General features: G+C 57.8%; 1 protein-coding gene across 1 annotated transcript in view; it reads right to left on the bottom strand.

Moving 5' to 3' along the window:
* Positions 1–645: 645 nt before the first annotated feature.
* The window catches only part of KIF21B (kinesin family member 21B), a 44267-nt gene continuing 30408 nt past the window's right edge, over positions 646–14504 (bottom strand). The window contains exons 22-35 of the mRNA XM_021682481.1: positions 14184–14349; positions 13929–13980; positions 13683–13740; positions 12722–12927; positions 12569–12643; positions 10698–10811; positions 8971–9009; positions 6890–7026; positions 5778–5958; positions 4232–4396; positions 3771–3888; positions 2749–2919; positions 2020–2219; positions 646–892 (exon numbers count right to left, since the gene is read on the bottom strand). Of these exons, the coding sequence (XP_021538156.1) occupies positions 838–892; positions 2020–2219; positions 2749–2919; positions 3771–3888; positions 4232–4396; positions 5778–5958; positions 6890–7026; positions 8971–9009; positions 10698–10811; positions 12569–12643; positions 12722–12927; positions 13683–13740; positions 13929–13980; positions 14184–14349 (1737 nt within the window). The 3' untranslated portion in view covers positions 646–837. The remainder of the gene's footprint in view (positions 893–2019; positions 2220–2748; positions 2920–3770; positions 3889–4231; positions 4397–5777; positions 5959–6889; positions 7027–8970; positions 9010–10697; positions 10812–12568; positions 12644–12721; positions 12928–13682; positions 13741–13928; positions 13981–14183; positions 14350–14504) is intronic.

Raw genomic sequence — 14504 nt, 5'->3', positions numbered from 1 at the left:
GCCCTGGAGGGCTGGTGGGGCAGATTCCCTTTGGGATTCCTGGCCCCCGAGTGCTGAGGGAAAGAACATTTGGGGAGAAACTTCAAGTCAGTTTCCAGGAGGCAACAGCAAAAGTAAAAATAAAAAAATAATAATAAATTAAATAGCTGAAGTATTTCTGACCATCTCCCCAAAGGAATTTTTCTAGCAGCTCTACCTTGGCCCCATTAGAAAGGGACCCCAAGGGATGGCTGGGGTCAACTGGGAATGGCTGTTGGTGGCCAAGGGGCTAAGGGTCAGCTGCAGGGCCCAGCTGCCAACACCTGGTTTCCATGGTTACCTGAGGACTATCATTTTGGGCTCAGAGGCAGGTGCAGCGGCTCCAGAGGCTGGATTAGGGGATAGAGGAGGAGGCCTGTTCATCGGAGGGGCAGGGCAGGGGCTGGGATGCTTCGCTTCCCCTATAGCTCCCTACGACTGGGCCAGAGGCTTAAGGAAGGGCATGGCCAGCTCAGCAGGAGAAAATGTGGCCAGAGGGAGGGCAAGGGGAGCCCGAGGGGCTGCAGGGAGAGAAATGAGAGGGGAAAATGCCCTTTGGCTTCACAGCTTAAATTCCTCCCCAACCTCTCTCCCCCCCCCCCACCCCAAGAGACAGGGGGTAGAGTATCCCATAGGAAAGTCAAGGGAGAGGCAGGAGAGCAGGAGAGGGGTCACATCCAAGGCCCACACCCTCTGTTCCCAGGGCAGTTGGCCCTGTCAGACCACAGCTTCCCTTCTGTGCTGTCCAGGCTGCCGGGGGGCCGAGGGTCTGGGGGCCATCCTCTGAAAGACAGCCAGGGTGAGGCCTGCTGTGTGCTCCTAGGGTGGGCCACCAGGTAACCGCCGCACGCTCCAGAACTTCACTGTCAGGTCACTGGGGTGGAGGACAGAGAGGGACTGGTCAGCTCTTAAAGTGGGGCCGGCTGGCTACCCCCAAAGTAAAGGATGGGCCAGATTCTCCAAACTCCCCGAATGTGGCTGGGGCCCAGGGACAAGCATTGCTGAGGATGAGGGCAGACTGCAGGGGCAGAGGGGTGGCTGGCTGCTGGGCAGAGGGAGAGGGCCTGTGGTCTCAAAGTCCCCAACAGAATTCTCGTCATGGATTTTTGTTGGTGCTGTTTTGTTTTGTCCAGGCCTGGATGCTCCCCCCTCTGCCTTCTGCCACCTGGCACCCCTCTCCTGGGGGTCTGTCCCGCTAGTCATGCTCGGAAGAGGAGGGTGGGAGGAAGAGCGGCAGGGGGGCATTCAGTCCGGGCCAGGCAGGGCATGAAGGGAGAGTAGGGAGGAGGAGTAAAATAATCTCATACCGTTGAGAAGCAGCTCAGACCGAAGTGGAGAAAGAGAGGGAAGAGGAAAGAGGGGAGAATGACAGAGGAGGCGGGAGAGGAGGGTCAGGGCAGGGTGGTGGCTCGGCCCTTTATGGCCAGGACTCGGCGAGGAAGGCAGGGGGTGAGTCCGGGGACGTAATTCCACACCTTTACCCGGCAGTCACTGTTGGGGGAGAGAGGCAGAGAGGAGAGGCAGGAGGAGATGGGGAGGAAAGGGGAGGAGAGAAGGGACATAGTCGGACGTGAAGGAAAAAGGAGAGACCCCTCTGAGGAGCTCCCCTGTGGGGCAGAGGCCTGGGCATCCCCTGGGTGGGGACCTGAGCTGGGGCAGGAGAGAGGCGGGTCCGGAGGGGGCGCAGGGCTGCTCTGTGGTCTGAGATACGTGGACGAGGGTAAAGACAGCCAGGGGGTGGGGGGGAGGCTGCTGTGGGAAGGGCAGGAAAGGCCTGCAGACAGGTGGGTGAGTCCTGACCTGGGGCCCAGCACCTTCCTGCTCCCCTGCCCCTGGCGGGCACTCCTGAGGGCTAGCACAGGCTAGCAGGCGCCGAGGGGTCTACTCCATGAGCCGAGCCTGTTGGGACAACTGCAGGGGCCCCAAGGCCCCCCAGCCTGCTCTGCCCACAGCAGGGAGAGGGGCAGGGGACATACACAGACCTCTCCGCCTAGCACCCACCTGGAAGCAGTGAAGATGTGCTTGGCGTTGGTGCAGATGGCATTGATGGGGCTGTCGTGGCCCCTGATCTCGCCAATGGGCGTGAAGTTATCCACGTTCCAGACCTTGATGACGCCCGCACGGCAGGCGCTCAGCAGCATGGGGCGGCCCGGGACAAAGGCCAGGGCACACACCCAGTCCTTGTGTGCATTGGGGATTTGCTGCGGGAGGAGCAGAGCCAGTGAGGCCTGAGGGCAGTGCTGGGCGGGGGGTTGCTGGCAGGGGACACTGCGCACAAGAAGGGCAGCTACCAGGCTCCCCTCTGCCTCTGGGGTCCCTGGGCAGGCAGACTGGCAGAGCACTGTCCAGGAGGCGGGCTGTGCGGGCCCACGCTGGGGACTGCAGAGGCCCAGAGATAGGTCCTTTGGTCTCCCACTCCGAGGCAAACCTAAGATCCTGCACTGGTGGAAAACCCTTCAGGCCTCACAAGGGTAAACACTCCAGGAAAGGGAACACAGTGAGTGGCTGAGCTTTCGAGTCAAACCTGGGGGCTAAGAGCGCCCCTTTCCAGAAAGCAGCTGCATACGGGAGAGTACAGGGGAGGCTGCAGGGGAGTGGACACAAAGGGGAAGAGGGTGGAGAATAGGCAGGCTGAGGGAGCTTTGGCCCAAGACCCTAGGTCCCCAAGGCCCTGCCTGGACTGGGGAATGGCCTTACCCTAGCCCACCCCTCCCCTCCCGCCCACCACACCTGGATGAGCTCCTGCTGCTCCAGGTCCCACTTCTTGATGCCATTGTCCCGGGAGCCACTGAAAAGGACATCTCCCTGGATGGCAAGACACTCGATGCCATCATAGTGCGGGGGTTCGAAGTTGTGGGTGGGGCCAATGGTGCCCGTCACACACTCACCCAACTCGAACATCTGCAGGAGGAAAAACTGGTGGGGAGCGCCTGAGAGAGAAGGGGGAAGCTCCAGGGCCACCCACCTACTCTCACACAGCACGGTGGTCCCCGGGAGCCAGCAGACCCAGTGGCCTGAACCAGGCTGGTAGCCCTGGCCCTGGAGGAGAGGAGCTTCCCCAGCAGGAGAGGGCTCCTGGAGGGGCACTGCTTCTTCTTGGGGATAGAGGACTCTGAAGGCTTGGGTCTTGACCCTTCCTAAGGGGACTGGAGCAGACTGGCTTAATAAGTTAATGCAGGGGGTGACCCCACAGCTCAACATGCAGCTCATATGGAGAAAGGAAGGTTTGGGGTGTGAACCTCTTTTTCAATTTCTTTTTTTTTTAAGTTAATATAATATTAGCTGTACTTGAAACACAAACATTATCATACCAACCACCCTCTGTTTCTCTACTTCCCAGTTTCTGACCGCATCCATGTGGTTTGCAATGACATAATCGGGGAGCAAACGGAATTAGTGTTGTTTGCTATCCTTTGTGTTTTGTTCACATTTTCTCAGTTCAGTAGATGCACTGCAACCTGCTCAGTGGGTTTTCCCTAATTGACGTGACTGCTACTCGCCCTTAGACATTTAGGTTATTTTCAATTCTGCACCATTTACAAAATATCGCTGCAATCTACTTTCTGCACACACACACCTCCTTGCCTCTTTGGGGTGATTTCTTCAGCATAAATCCCCAGAAGTCTCATTATTTTTCCTGAGGGCTCCCAAGGCCCCAGAGGGAAGGGGTGGAGGAGGGCAGGAGGAACACAGAGAATGCCCCCCACCCCTTCCCGCCCCAGGCCTCAGAGGGAGGAGGCCTTCTCAGGTACCTTAACGTAGTGGTCCTTGGAGCCGGTCACCACCAGGTCATGCTGGCTGGCGGTCTGGGTGACGGTCAGGCACATCACAGGGCCGATGTGGCCAGTCAGCTTGCCAACCGGCTGGAACCTGCGGTGGGGAGAGGCCCGGCCGGTGGGGGGACACGGATCAGGGGGGACCCTGGCTTGTGGGGCCTGGTGGGGGAGGTCTGCCCTGGAATGAGTTGGGCCGGCCAGGGCACTCTGCCTCCCTCAACGCAAGACCAAGGACCAAGATATCAGCTGCCCGGTGTCCCAGGGGCCTTGGAAGACAAGGGTGCGGTATCCCAGAGCCGGGACCCAAGCCCAACAGCAGGCGGAAACAGAGGAGCACGGGGGTCTGCCAGCCCCGCCGGGTGGCATCCACAGCAGAGAGCCGCGGACCCCCCTGTAGCCACGCCAAGCCCTCCGCGGCGCCACACGCGTCCCCTGACCTGCTGAGCTCCCAGATGCGGACGGCGTTGCCCGAGGCAGCGTAGAGCATGGTGCCTGAAGGGCTGAGGGCGATCTGGTTGATCTGGTGCTCCCCCTGAGCACTGGCGATAGCGCGGGTGGATGTGGCAGCACAGACGTCCCCGGAGGTCACCTGGCCCGAGGACCTGCCGCGAGCAAGGACGGCAAGGTCAGAGATCAAAGCAGTCCATCCACACAGGCCAGGAAAGCAACCAGACCTCCCTCAGACCAGGCCTGATACCCCAGTCTTTCCAGGAAGCCTTCCCTGACTGACAGAGGGGAGCGAAACTCCTCCTGGAAGTTTCTGGTCTGATGAGGCAGAGACCAAGGCAGATAGCGCCACGGCCAGCAGAAAAGTCCCTGTCCCTGAGCTGGGCTTGTGGAAACCACTTAATCTCTCTGAGTCCCAGGTTCCTCCTCTGTAGAAAGAGGTGATAATACCCATTCTGTTTACTCTGCTTCTTCTGTTTTTTAAAAATAAAAGACTCCGGGACGCCTGGGTGGCTCAGATGGTTAAGCATCTGCCTTCGGCTCAGGTCATGATCCCAGGGTCCTGGGATCGAGCCCCACATCGGGCTCTGTGCTCAGCAGGGAGCCTGCTTCTCCCTCTCCCTCTGCCTGCCTGTCTGCCTACTTGTGATCTCTCTCTCTGTCAAATAAATAAATAAAATCTTTAAAAAAAATTAAAAACAAAAAATTAAAAAAATAAAAATAAAAGACTCCTTTTTTAGAGCAGTTATAGGATCACAGCAAAACTGAGGGGGCCCCGCAGCCTCCCCCACCATTGCCATCCCCACCAGAGGGGGGCGTTTGTTACAGCTGGTGAGGCCACCCTGACACGTCATCATCGCTGCGGGCCGCAGGTGACATGGGGGCTCGCTCATGCTGTATGCTCCATGGGTCTGGACAAACGCGTAGTGACCCATATCCACCATTACAGTGTCAGAGGAATTTCACCGCCCTCAAAACCCCCTGTGTTTACTCTTTTTTGAGGATCAAGTTAAAGAACCGATGATCGCTTATCATGGAAACATCAGGATGAAGCATGGCTCCTGCTAGGAAACAGTTTCATTCTGCAGGGGCCCTGGTCTCACTTCCAGCCCCCACATGTCCGTCCGCCTGAGACCGTCAGGGTCAGGGATGAGAACCGGCTCGGGTGGCCCATTTACGCAGACAGGTGGCCAGTGTGGCTTCAGAGTCTGCCGCTGCCTGCTGGCCCCACGCTGGTTCCCAGCTTCCCTTTTGGACTCATAGGGGGATACCCAGCACAGCCCAGGGCCAGGGCCTGGGAGGCTAAGATGAAGCAGGGGTGGGGGGAAGGGGGACAAGCAGGCCAAAGGCTCACCCAAGCTGCTACCCCAGACGCTGTCCCCCAGCCCAGGGACCCCACCTTGTCCCTCAGAGTCAGGTCGAGTCCCATAAGGGCCTCTGCGCCTGTGTAGCCGGACTGGACTGTACGGAGCAGGTCACCTGGGTTGGGCATTGGTACCCAGCCCACCGCTGAGAGCCAGCTCGGGGGGTACCTACGTGAGGGTCCGAATGCACTTGGCCGAGTCCCGGATGTCCCACACCTTGATGTAGGAGGTAGACACGGAGAACACAAGCCCGGAGTGACTGCAGTACTTGATGGACACCACGTTGTTGGGGTGGCCCTTTAGGGCCGCGATCTCCTGGCCCGTGACCAAGTTCCACATCTTACAGCTGCGGTCTGTGAGGGACAGGGAGAGAACCATGGGGAGGGCAGATGCCAATTAGCAGGGGCCAGGTCACGCACGCTCCCCCTACACAGGGACTGTGGCGGTTGGGGGAGATGGTCCAGAGACATCTAGGGGGAGAAGCCCTAGGTCTGAGGGAGAGAAAGATGCACCCAGGCATGCTCACGTGGCGTGCATGCACACAGAGAAACTCAGGAGAGGAGTCGGTCAGAACTTTAGACCAGGGTTTCTCAAGCAAACTCTGTACAAACACCAGAGTTCTGTGTGTGTTGCCAAGGTGCCCTGGGCTAAAATGAAATTCTTCAGCTTCTGGCGCTCCTCCTACTACTGCTAATAGCTGACAAAATTAATGAACAAATGGCAAGCACATCTTATGGGGAAAACTTAGAATCAATCAATCACACCCAGATTAACAACTCAGCCCCCTCTCGCCATGCAAATAAAGATAATAATTGTCTTTCTAGTAACACGTCTACTGTAGAGCTGTCTTTTCCGCTGGTAAAATGTTTCTGATTTTGTTGCTGAGATTAAGTAATCATGACTTTGTGGGGTCCTGCTGCCAAGATCATAGGGATTTCTTAGTTGGAAGTGCTGGGGTGTATGTCGGTGGGGGGTAGTAGTGTTGGGGGACTGGGATGAGCAGACAAGGTGGGGCACCTGAAAAGCTTCCTGAAGTTTCTGAGGGAGGTTTGGAAGGAAGTGCTGGATGGGGCCCCCAGGGTCAGCTACGAGGGAAGACTTGGTCAGGGGCACCCAAGATGCGGAGCCTTGAGCCAAGGCAAGAGACATGAGACAAGTAGACAAGCCAACCCCGCATCCTCAGCTCATAGGGGGCTGTGTTTTCGTGTTCACAGCCCACTCTGGCACAGGAAGCAGGGATGGGTGAGACCCTAACCTTACCTGGCCAGTCTGGGTTCTACCCACCCTTGGATCCTGTAAACAGTAGCTCGTCTGTGGCGTCCAGGCAGAGGATGGGCTTGGTGTGGCCCTCGGCCATGGAGACGCACTGCAGTGGGGCTGTCCTCGCACCCTTGGCTCCTCCAACGGGGATGATGATGCCCCTTCCCAGGAGAGAGGGAGAAAGGGTGCACCTGTCAGCCAGCGAGACTGAGGCCAGGTTGAGTGAGGTACGCAGGTAAGAGGGGAACAGAACCGACAGGGGACTAAGGCCTAACGAAGGAGACTCCGGAGACTCCAGCCCAATGCCATCGATGCCGAGAGCTGGGAATAGGCTGTGCAGGTGGGGGAGGGCCTGTCAGTCACCACCCTGAGCACGCCTGGGGGAGCAAGCTGCGGGCAGGAAGAAGGAGACACGGGCCCTGCCTGGAGGGGTTGAGGGGGGGAGTGGTGGAAGCTCCCATCTGATGCCTGCCTGACCCAGATCCTGAGCCTTAAGTGCCCGCAGGCCCCAGCCAGGCAGGGCAGAGGCCTGAGGGCTGGACTGGCTCCTGCAGCTGCTCTGGCTCCTCCCTGCTGCTGCGATGGAAGAAGGGGCGAGGCGAGGGGTACGGGGAGGGAGCATGCTCAGGCTGTCAGCCCCCCAGCCCCTCCGTGCCAGTGTATCCATCTATCGGCGACTTCTTCTGGGGCTGGCCCCTCCCCGGCAGAGACACACACATACACTCCCCCAACACATGAACCCCTTCGGGACCTGCACGGTCAGACCCGTGGCTGTCACTTACAAAGGCCGAAGTCCCTTTAGGGGCCCCCAGCTCAGCTCTGAGTTAGGGACGTCCAGGGTCCCCTAGGGAATGAGGCCATATGCACCTGGGAAAGCACCTCCTCGCTTCCCATGAACACTCTGGGAGGGAGAATGAGGCTTGTCCTCAGCGAGCAGGAGGATCGTGTTATATCGGCCTCCTGGAGGTTCTGGGGAATGATCTTTTCTCAGTGAGGGTCTTTTGGAATGAGGCTCTGGCCAAATTATGTGCAGGTCTGAAAATATGTTCTAGTTCTTTCCTAAAGAGAATGCTGTTCCTGACACCGATTCTGTGGCCTCCGCTCTGCTGAAATGACCAGTGTCCCACCCGCAGTGCTTCTCACAGCCCCCACAGACGCAGCCAGGCCCCTGCCAGGCCAGCAGTCAGCTAGATGTCATACGCAAGTGACCCACCCCCGAGCTGTCCCAGCTCCCCGCTTCTGACCCTGCTGTGTGGCGGTGGAAAGAGCCCGGACTGCTGTGGGAAGTACATCACCAGGCTAACCCTCCTCCCTGAAGGAGGCTGGGAGGCTGGCTAGCTTCTGGTGCTGGCGAAGCCTTGCTGCCCAGAGGCAGGTTTGCAAAAACGTCAACAGCCAGGCCAGGAGGCGCGGTGAGCAGTGGGCACCGTGGGCGAGCTGGAGACAGCTGAGCCCAGCGCCGACCTACTCCTCGTGGTGGAGTGCTGTGCTGGGGTGGCTGGGGAAACCGTCCTCTGCTCATCCCAAAAGCTGGGAAGGGAGGAGGTCTCCTGGCGCTCCTGGACCACGTGCCCAGGGGATGTGGGCAGCAGGCCCGCCCCATTGATGCTCCTCCCAGAGGAGCTGAAAAAGCACACCCGACCGGCACAAGCTGAGCAAGTCACAAGGATGCAGCCACCAGCACCCAGCCAGCTGGGCCCCGCAGGCCCCCAGGCTTGTCCGCACCCCTGCCCCTCACCCCAAGCCCTCCGCAGAGCTCAGTCCCAGCCCCAGCCACCCCAGGCTCCCATGCTCTCCCCCTCCCTGCCCAGGTGACAAGAAGAGAACAGCCCCTGTGGCAAGCAACTGTGCACCCCTCCCCAAGCGCCCAGCTCCAGCCGGGCCTGGCCAGTGTGAGGCCACGTGGCCAGTGTGAGGCCACGCAGCGACCCTGAGAGGGAGGAACCATGGCGGGGGAGGGGTGGGGGGGGAAGGCAGGCCAGGGAGGAGGGCCGCATGCTGAGGACTCGGGTGTGCAGGCGGGAGGGGCTGTGCAGCAAGAGGCAGAGAGGGGGGAGTAGAGAGTGAGAGCTGGGGAGCCAACACGGGAGACATTCTGTGTGTACCTCAGGACCTCCGACAAAGAGGAGTCGCTGTCATCAGACCTGGGGAGGGCAGAAAATTAGCTGGATTAGGGGAGAGAGGAAAACACACGAAGGGACGGCAGAGGCAGCAGCAGCGTGGGAGGTCAGAGGGCAGGTTATTCTCTTCGAGGGCAGCAGGGAGACGCAGAGGGTCAGGGCGCTAAGGGACAGCAGGAGAGGAGGTGGGGAGGGGCGGGGGTCCCTCGGCTACCAGGGTAGGAGTGAGGAGGGGACCACGGGAGATGTGGGAGTGCCAGCCCCACACTCCAGAGAGATGTCTCAGTTCGTGGGCCGTTGGCTGGTTCCAAGCCCCTGGCTGCCCCATCGTACGAGCTGGGGGCACCCTGCCCTGCCCCAGCAATGCTCCTACATGCCTGAGGCCAAAGGAAGCCATGCCTGCTCCTACTTCTCCCCAGGAGCTGACTCCTTCCAGTCATTCCTCAGGGACTGTCCCCAGCAAGCCCACTGGGCTATACCTAGGAGCTGGGCCTGCACCACATATGGGTCCCAAGACCTGGCCCACTGGAGAGGACCACCAGGCCGGAAGGGCCAGAGTCCCACCTCAATGCTTCCAGAAAAGGGACCTATTGATTGCAAACATATGGTGGGCGGGCGGTGCCCTGGTTGGCATGGTCCAGGTTTGGTACCCTCCTCCCGAAATGGGGACTGAGCCAAGGTGGGTCTGGGGAGGGAGCAGTATTTTGACCGAGCCAGAGATGTCTCTGTGGGGAAGGGCTGATGTCAGGTGCCAGGTGCAGGAACTGGCACTTTCTAGCCTAGGCTCCCCGGAACAACAGCACTGCACCCCTCCTCCCTGCCAGGGTAGAGAAACTTTTAGGGAGCCAAGAGAGGAGCCCTCTCGGAGGCTGCAGAGAGTGGGAGAGGGCCAGAGCGGGGTCCAGAGTGTAGGGAGCATGGAGGGGAGCATATGGAGGCCAGGATACCCCCTCTCCCAAGGCAGAATCCCACTGTTAGGAACGTATGATGGAGCAGGTCAGAAGCCCCGGGTTCTGGGCCCAAGTCCTCCAATTTCTAGGTGAATGAATGTCCTTGGGCCTCTTTAAGCCTCATTTCCTCTTCTGTAAAATAGGGAAGACAGTTCTCATGGCTGATGTGCAGTCCACACGAATCACATATACGAAAGCAGGATGCACAACGAAGTGCCTTCTGAATTCACGGGACTGCCCTTAACCCCCGCTGTACTCTCCGTGGTCACAGTGGCCTGACAGGAGCTGTACTTACAGCTGGGCCGACCCTGCCGCACAAAGGCAATAGGGGGTCCCTTTCTGCCAGGACAGAAGGGCCCCTGGGGCCTCATCTGACCATCTGCGGCAGGGAGGGAGTGGCTGAAGTTCAAGGAAGGGGTTTTAGAGAAAAATCGAAGAGTCAAAGAAGCAGCAGAGGAGGATTCAAGGCTCAGTTAGTGAGTCCCTGTAGGGGGCCTGACCTGCACGCACATCCCCACCTGCCTGCCCCCCATCCCTGTGGCTTCCTTCTTGCCCTCTCCTGAAGTCCCAGCATGCTGGGGGGAAGGAAGGGTCCACAGTTAGAACAGAAAGGGCAGAGATGCCCGCAGGGGAGCTTCAGAGCCTCATCTCTTGGAGGGGCTGGGACAGCGTGGTTAGGGGCCGCCCGGCTGCCCCAGCCCTGCCTGCGGCAAGGATCAGCCCACCTCGTCCACACCCTCCCCGGCCAGTCCTGGCTCTTACTTGTCCAGTGCTGAGCCTTGGCTCTGATTACTGGTGAGACGAGAAAAGACGTTCCGGTCGTTGCGGGGCCGAGTAGGAGGGGACGAGGGCGGCGTGAATCCCACATCCGTGGACCTGGTGAGCAGGGACAGAGCAGCATCTGTGAGTGAGCAAACCCCCATAGGCTCACACCCGCACAATGCTTCCAGCACCACCTTCTGTCCGGGGTTGGAAGGCCCACAGGGCAGGGCCTGCTCTGCAGCAATCTGAGAGCCCAGCTCCGGATTCAGCTCCCGGACGCTGTTCAGAGACAGCCTGTCGTCGTTAGTCATGGATGCCATACTTGGGAATTCACCTGCTCATTACAGTGTATTAGTAATCCCAAATTAACTCTCACAGTGCTTTGGGGGTCATTCCCAGACATTGAGCAGAGCAGCGAAAAATCCAAGTCCCCATATGCACACGTTCCCAGCGGAGGTCAAATGAGGCGACCCTCTGCCCGCCTGCTCTCATGCTGTCAACAACTGGCCTTCCCGTGGTCTATTTAGGGTCATGTTTTTTGCATTTTTGTGCTTTTCACTGGTGATTCACTGTTTAAAAAACGTCCCCAAAGCATAGTGCCGAAGGGCTGTCTGGCACGTGTCTAAGCCCATGAAGGCTGTGCTGTGTCTTATGGAGAAAATACGTGTGTTAGAAAAGCTTCATCCAGGAGTGAGTTATGATGCTGTTGGTTATGAGTTCAATGTTAATGAATCAACAATATATATTAACTAAGGTACCTTTAAACAGAAACACACATAAAGCAAAGTTCTGTATTGATTGGCTGATGAAATGTGACCAGAAGCTCTCAGGAACCTAACCCCATATTTTCCCAGGAGCAGTGGTTCTGTATTTGCTAATTCAGTGTTCACAGTGGCTTGATAAGAACATAAGTACTGTGAATACTGAGGATTCACTGTATCAACAGGGAAGAGTCGAAGACTTCATTGCACCACCCCATTCCAATAGCGCAACATCCCTCTCTTTGGAAAGTTGTTGTCAGGTTTGGCCTAAATCCTCCCTTCCTTTGAAGAGTCTTCATGAGTTCAGCCTAAGTCCCTCAGACTGCAGCTGAAGTATGTTCTCTCAGTTCATGGGTGAAGTGATGGTCTACGAGGTCCCAAGTATACGGATATCTATGCCACTCCTCCCCACCAAAGGCCCCCACCGCAAGCCACGGGCATGGGCATCTGTCCAGGCTTCGGATAGGAGGGAGGCCTGGTAGCCTGAGCAAGTCCTCCTGCCTCCGACCAGGTCAGGTGGCAAGAGGTCATCTTGAGCCCCTGCTCTGTTACTACTTAGTTGTGGGACCTAGAGAAAGCCATCGAACCTCTCTGAAAATTAAGTGCATGGACCAGATGACCCTAGGAGGCATCTGGTGATCTGAAGAAGCTCTGTGGGTCCTGGTCCTATGTGTGACTGACCAATTAGAGACTGGTCCACTGTTCTGCAATCATCTCCTGGTTTTTCTTTAAACGTCTACACTCTTCTCACACGACAAGAACTTAGAAAGGGCTGAGGCCTCCCAAGGACCCCTGGTCATGAAAAGGAGCTGAAGCACATCAGCACGATGACTAGTTTAAGCCACTACAAAGCCACCAACATTGAGCCCACATCAGCCAACAGTTTTTGGCAGTGGGCTTAGCCATCCAGTTCAAGGTGCTTATGGAGATTATGTTTCCTGAGCCCATGCCTGACAAGATGGGGAAGGGATCACTGGAGGGAGCGGAATGACTTAGTGATACTGGCCCAGATTAAAGTAGGCACGATGACCTCCGGAGTAGAACATCACAGCGACTCATGCATCCCAGGATGGCCGTGACTCTGGTGTAGGTTTGGAAACATGCTCTCACCTGATGGGCTGCCCTCGGTCATACGACTTCCTTCGGGTCAGAGGGGATGTCTCCGTGCCTCTAGACTGCCGGGGGCTAGAACAGAAGGGTCCCATGAGGCCCAGACCTGACTCCCTGCCCACCCTGACCCACACCCCCGGCTCCCCTCCTTACAAAGTGCTGCCTCTGGTGGGCAGGCTGATAGTGCGCGAGACCTTGTCCCGGTAGTAGGGGTCTCGGATGGAGAAGCCCACTCCATTCTCTTTGATCTCAACAAGGGAGGCCAGGGACTTGGTGATGTTCTTGGTGGAGATATCCAGCGGGGGACCCAGGCACTCGGCTGACACAGCCTTCATTTGGGCAGACAGCTTGGGCTCACCCTGGGAATGGAAGGACTACGGTGAACCAACTTGCCCAAACATAAAGGGGGGCTGGGGGAATTCTAATGAAGGAAATAATGCCTCTTGGCCTGTGGTAGAACCACTGATGGAAGATCCAGGAGAATAGCACCCAGAGACCCTCTCTCGAGGCTTCTAGAGAAGCCAAAGCAACTAAAAGGGTTTTACTGCCCTTCTTCAGATTCTGCACACACAGAACGCTCAGACTGACCTCTTTGCTGGTCACCACCTAATCAGTTTATCCAAAAACTATGCACAATTCACTGTTCCCCCCCACCCTTCTCTGTTTAATAAATCCTGTTTCTTAGTTCAGACTAATAACTGATCCCTCGTTGGCAGGTGAACTACCCCAGTGTTGACTCCCATACTTTTGGATCAGTAATCTGCATGCAGAATAACTAAAGGTCTAGACTTAGTCTTTGACCCAGAGCATGAGGCAGAGTCTTAGGTGGGGAATGCGGAGATTTTTGAAAGCAGGGCCTCTGGCTCTGGTGACATCACTAGGCAGTGATGACTCCAGCCATTCCTCCCATCTTCCACACACCTCAAAAAGAATGGGTTATAACCGGTTACGTGTCTGGGCACCTCCCAGTTCCAGCCGGGGCACCTCCATCCCAGATGGAGGCAATACTGGGTCAGGGCAGGGAGGTGAGGGCAGAGGCACAGGAAGGTGGAGACCAGGCTGTGGGGAGACTGGCCCTGCTGCAGCCTACCATCTGCCTTCCCGTGGTACTCACCTTGAACTTGAAATCATCATGGCTGGTGGAACCTTTCATGGTGAATGACTGGGAGAAGCTAAGGAAGAAGCAGAGGGAGTTCAGGATCCTGAGAGCCTATGCTCTGGCTCTCTGAGCCTTAGACTCGTGGGTTTCAAAGAGCCCCCAAATCTAGGCTTAGCCCTGGGACCCTACGGCAACCCGCCACCCCCAGCCCCAGGTTCATGCTCTGTGAGCCGACCTCTCCCTCTCGCCTTGGAAACTCACCTCCCCTCAGAGAACTCTGAGATCTCCTCATCCGTGCTGGCGTAACCATTCTCTGGGGAGGGAGGAGGGAGGAGGGTTGAGAGGCCCCAACAGAGTGAGGGGAGAGGGGGTGGCCTCCTCCCACATCTCATCCACTGGCATCAGACTGGGGCTCCTGAGGGAGTTCCGGGGAGGGGAGGGTCCCCCCAGGGGTTGGAGCTAGGGAGCACTGGGAGAACCCAGGAGCCTCGAGGCCTTTGCCCGCAGCCACCATACCCTGCTGCACGTTGTAGATGAGGGCCTGCAGCTCTGGGTGCGCCTCCGCCTTCTCTCGTAGGGCATCCAGGAGCAGGTGGTTCTGAGAAGAACCTGCTATGTCTGTCTGCCTCAGCCGTCCCTCCAGCAGCCGGATCTGGGCCTCCTTCTGTGCCACTTGTAGCCCCTGTGGGCGGAGAGCCAGGCCTGAGGTCGCCGTCCCCAGCCTGGGATTTTGAGCACCCACATCACCACCCTCACACAACCTGCTCCCGAGACACCCTGGGGGGTGCCCCTCCCCAACATCACCCTCGAACCTGCCCCAGAGCCGGGCTAACTCCC

This window comes from Neomonachus schauinslandi, chromosome 6 (assembly GCF_002201575.2).
Source record: "Neomonachus schauinslandi chromosome 6, ASM220157v2, whole genome shotgun sequence".
Lineage (NCBI taxonomy): Eukaryota > Metazoa > Chordata > Mammalia > Carnivora > Phocidae > Neomonachus > Neomonachus schauinslandi.
Note: the sequence above shows the minus strand (reverse complement) of the source record. Positions and strands in the feature narration are given on the sequence as shown.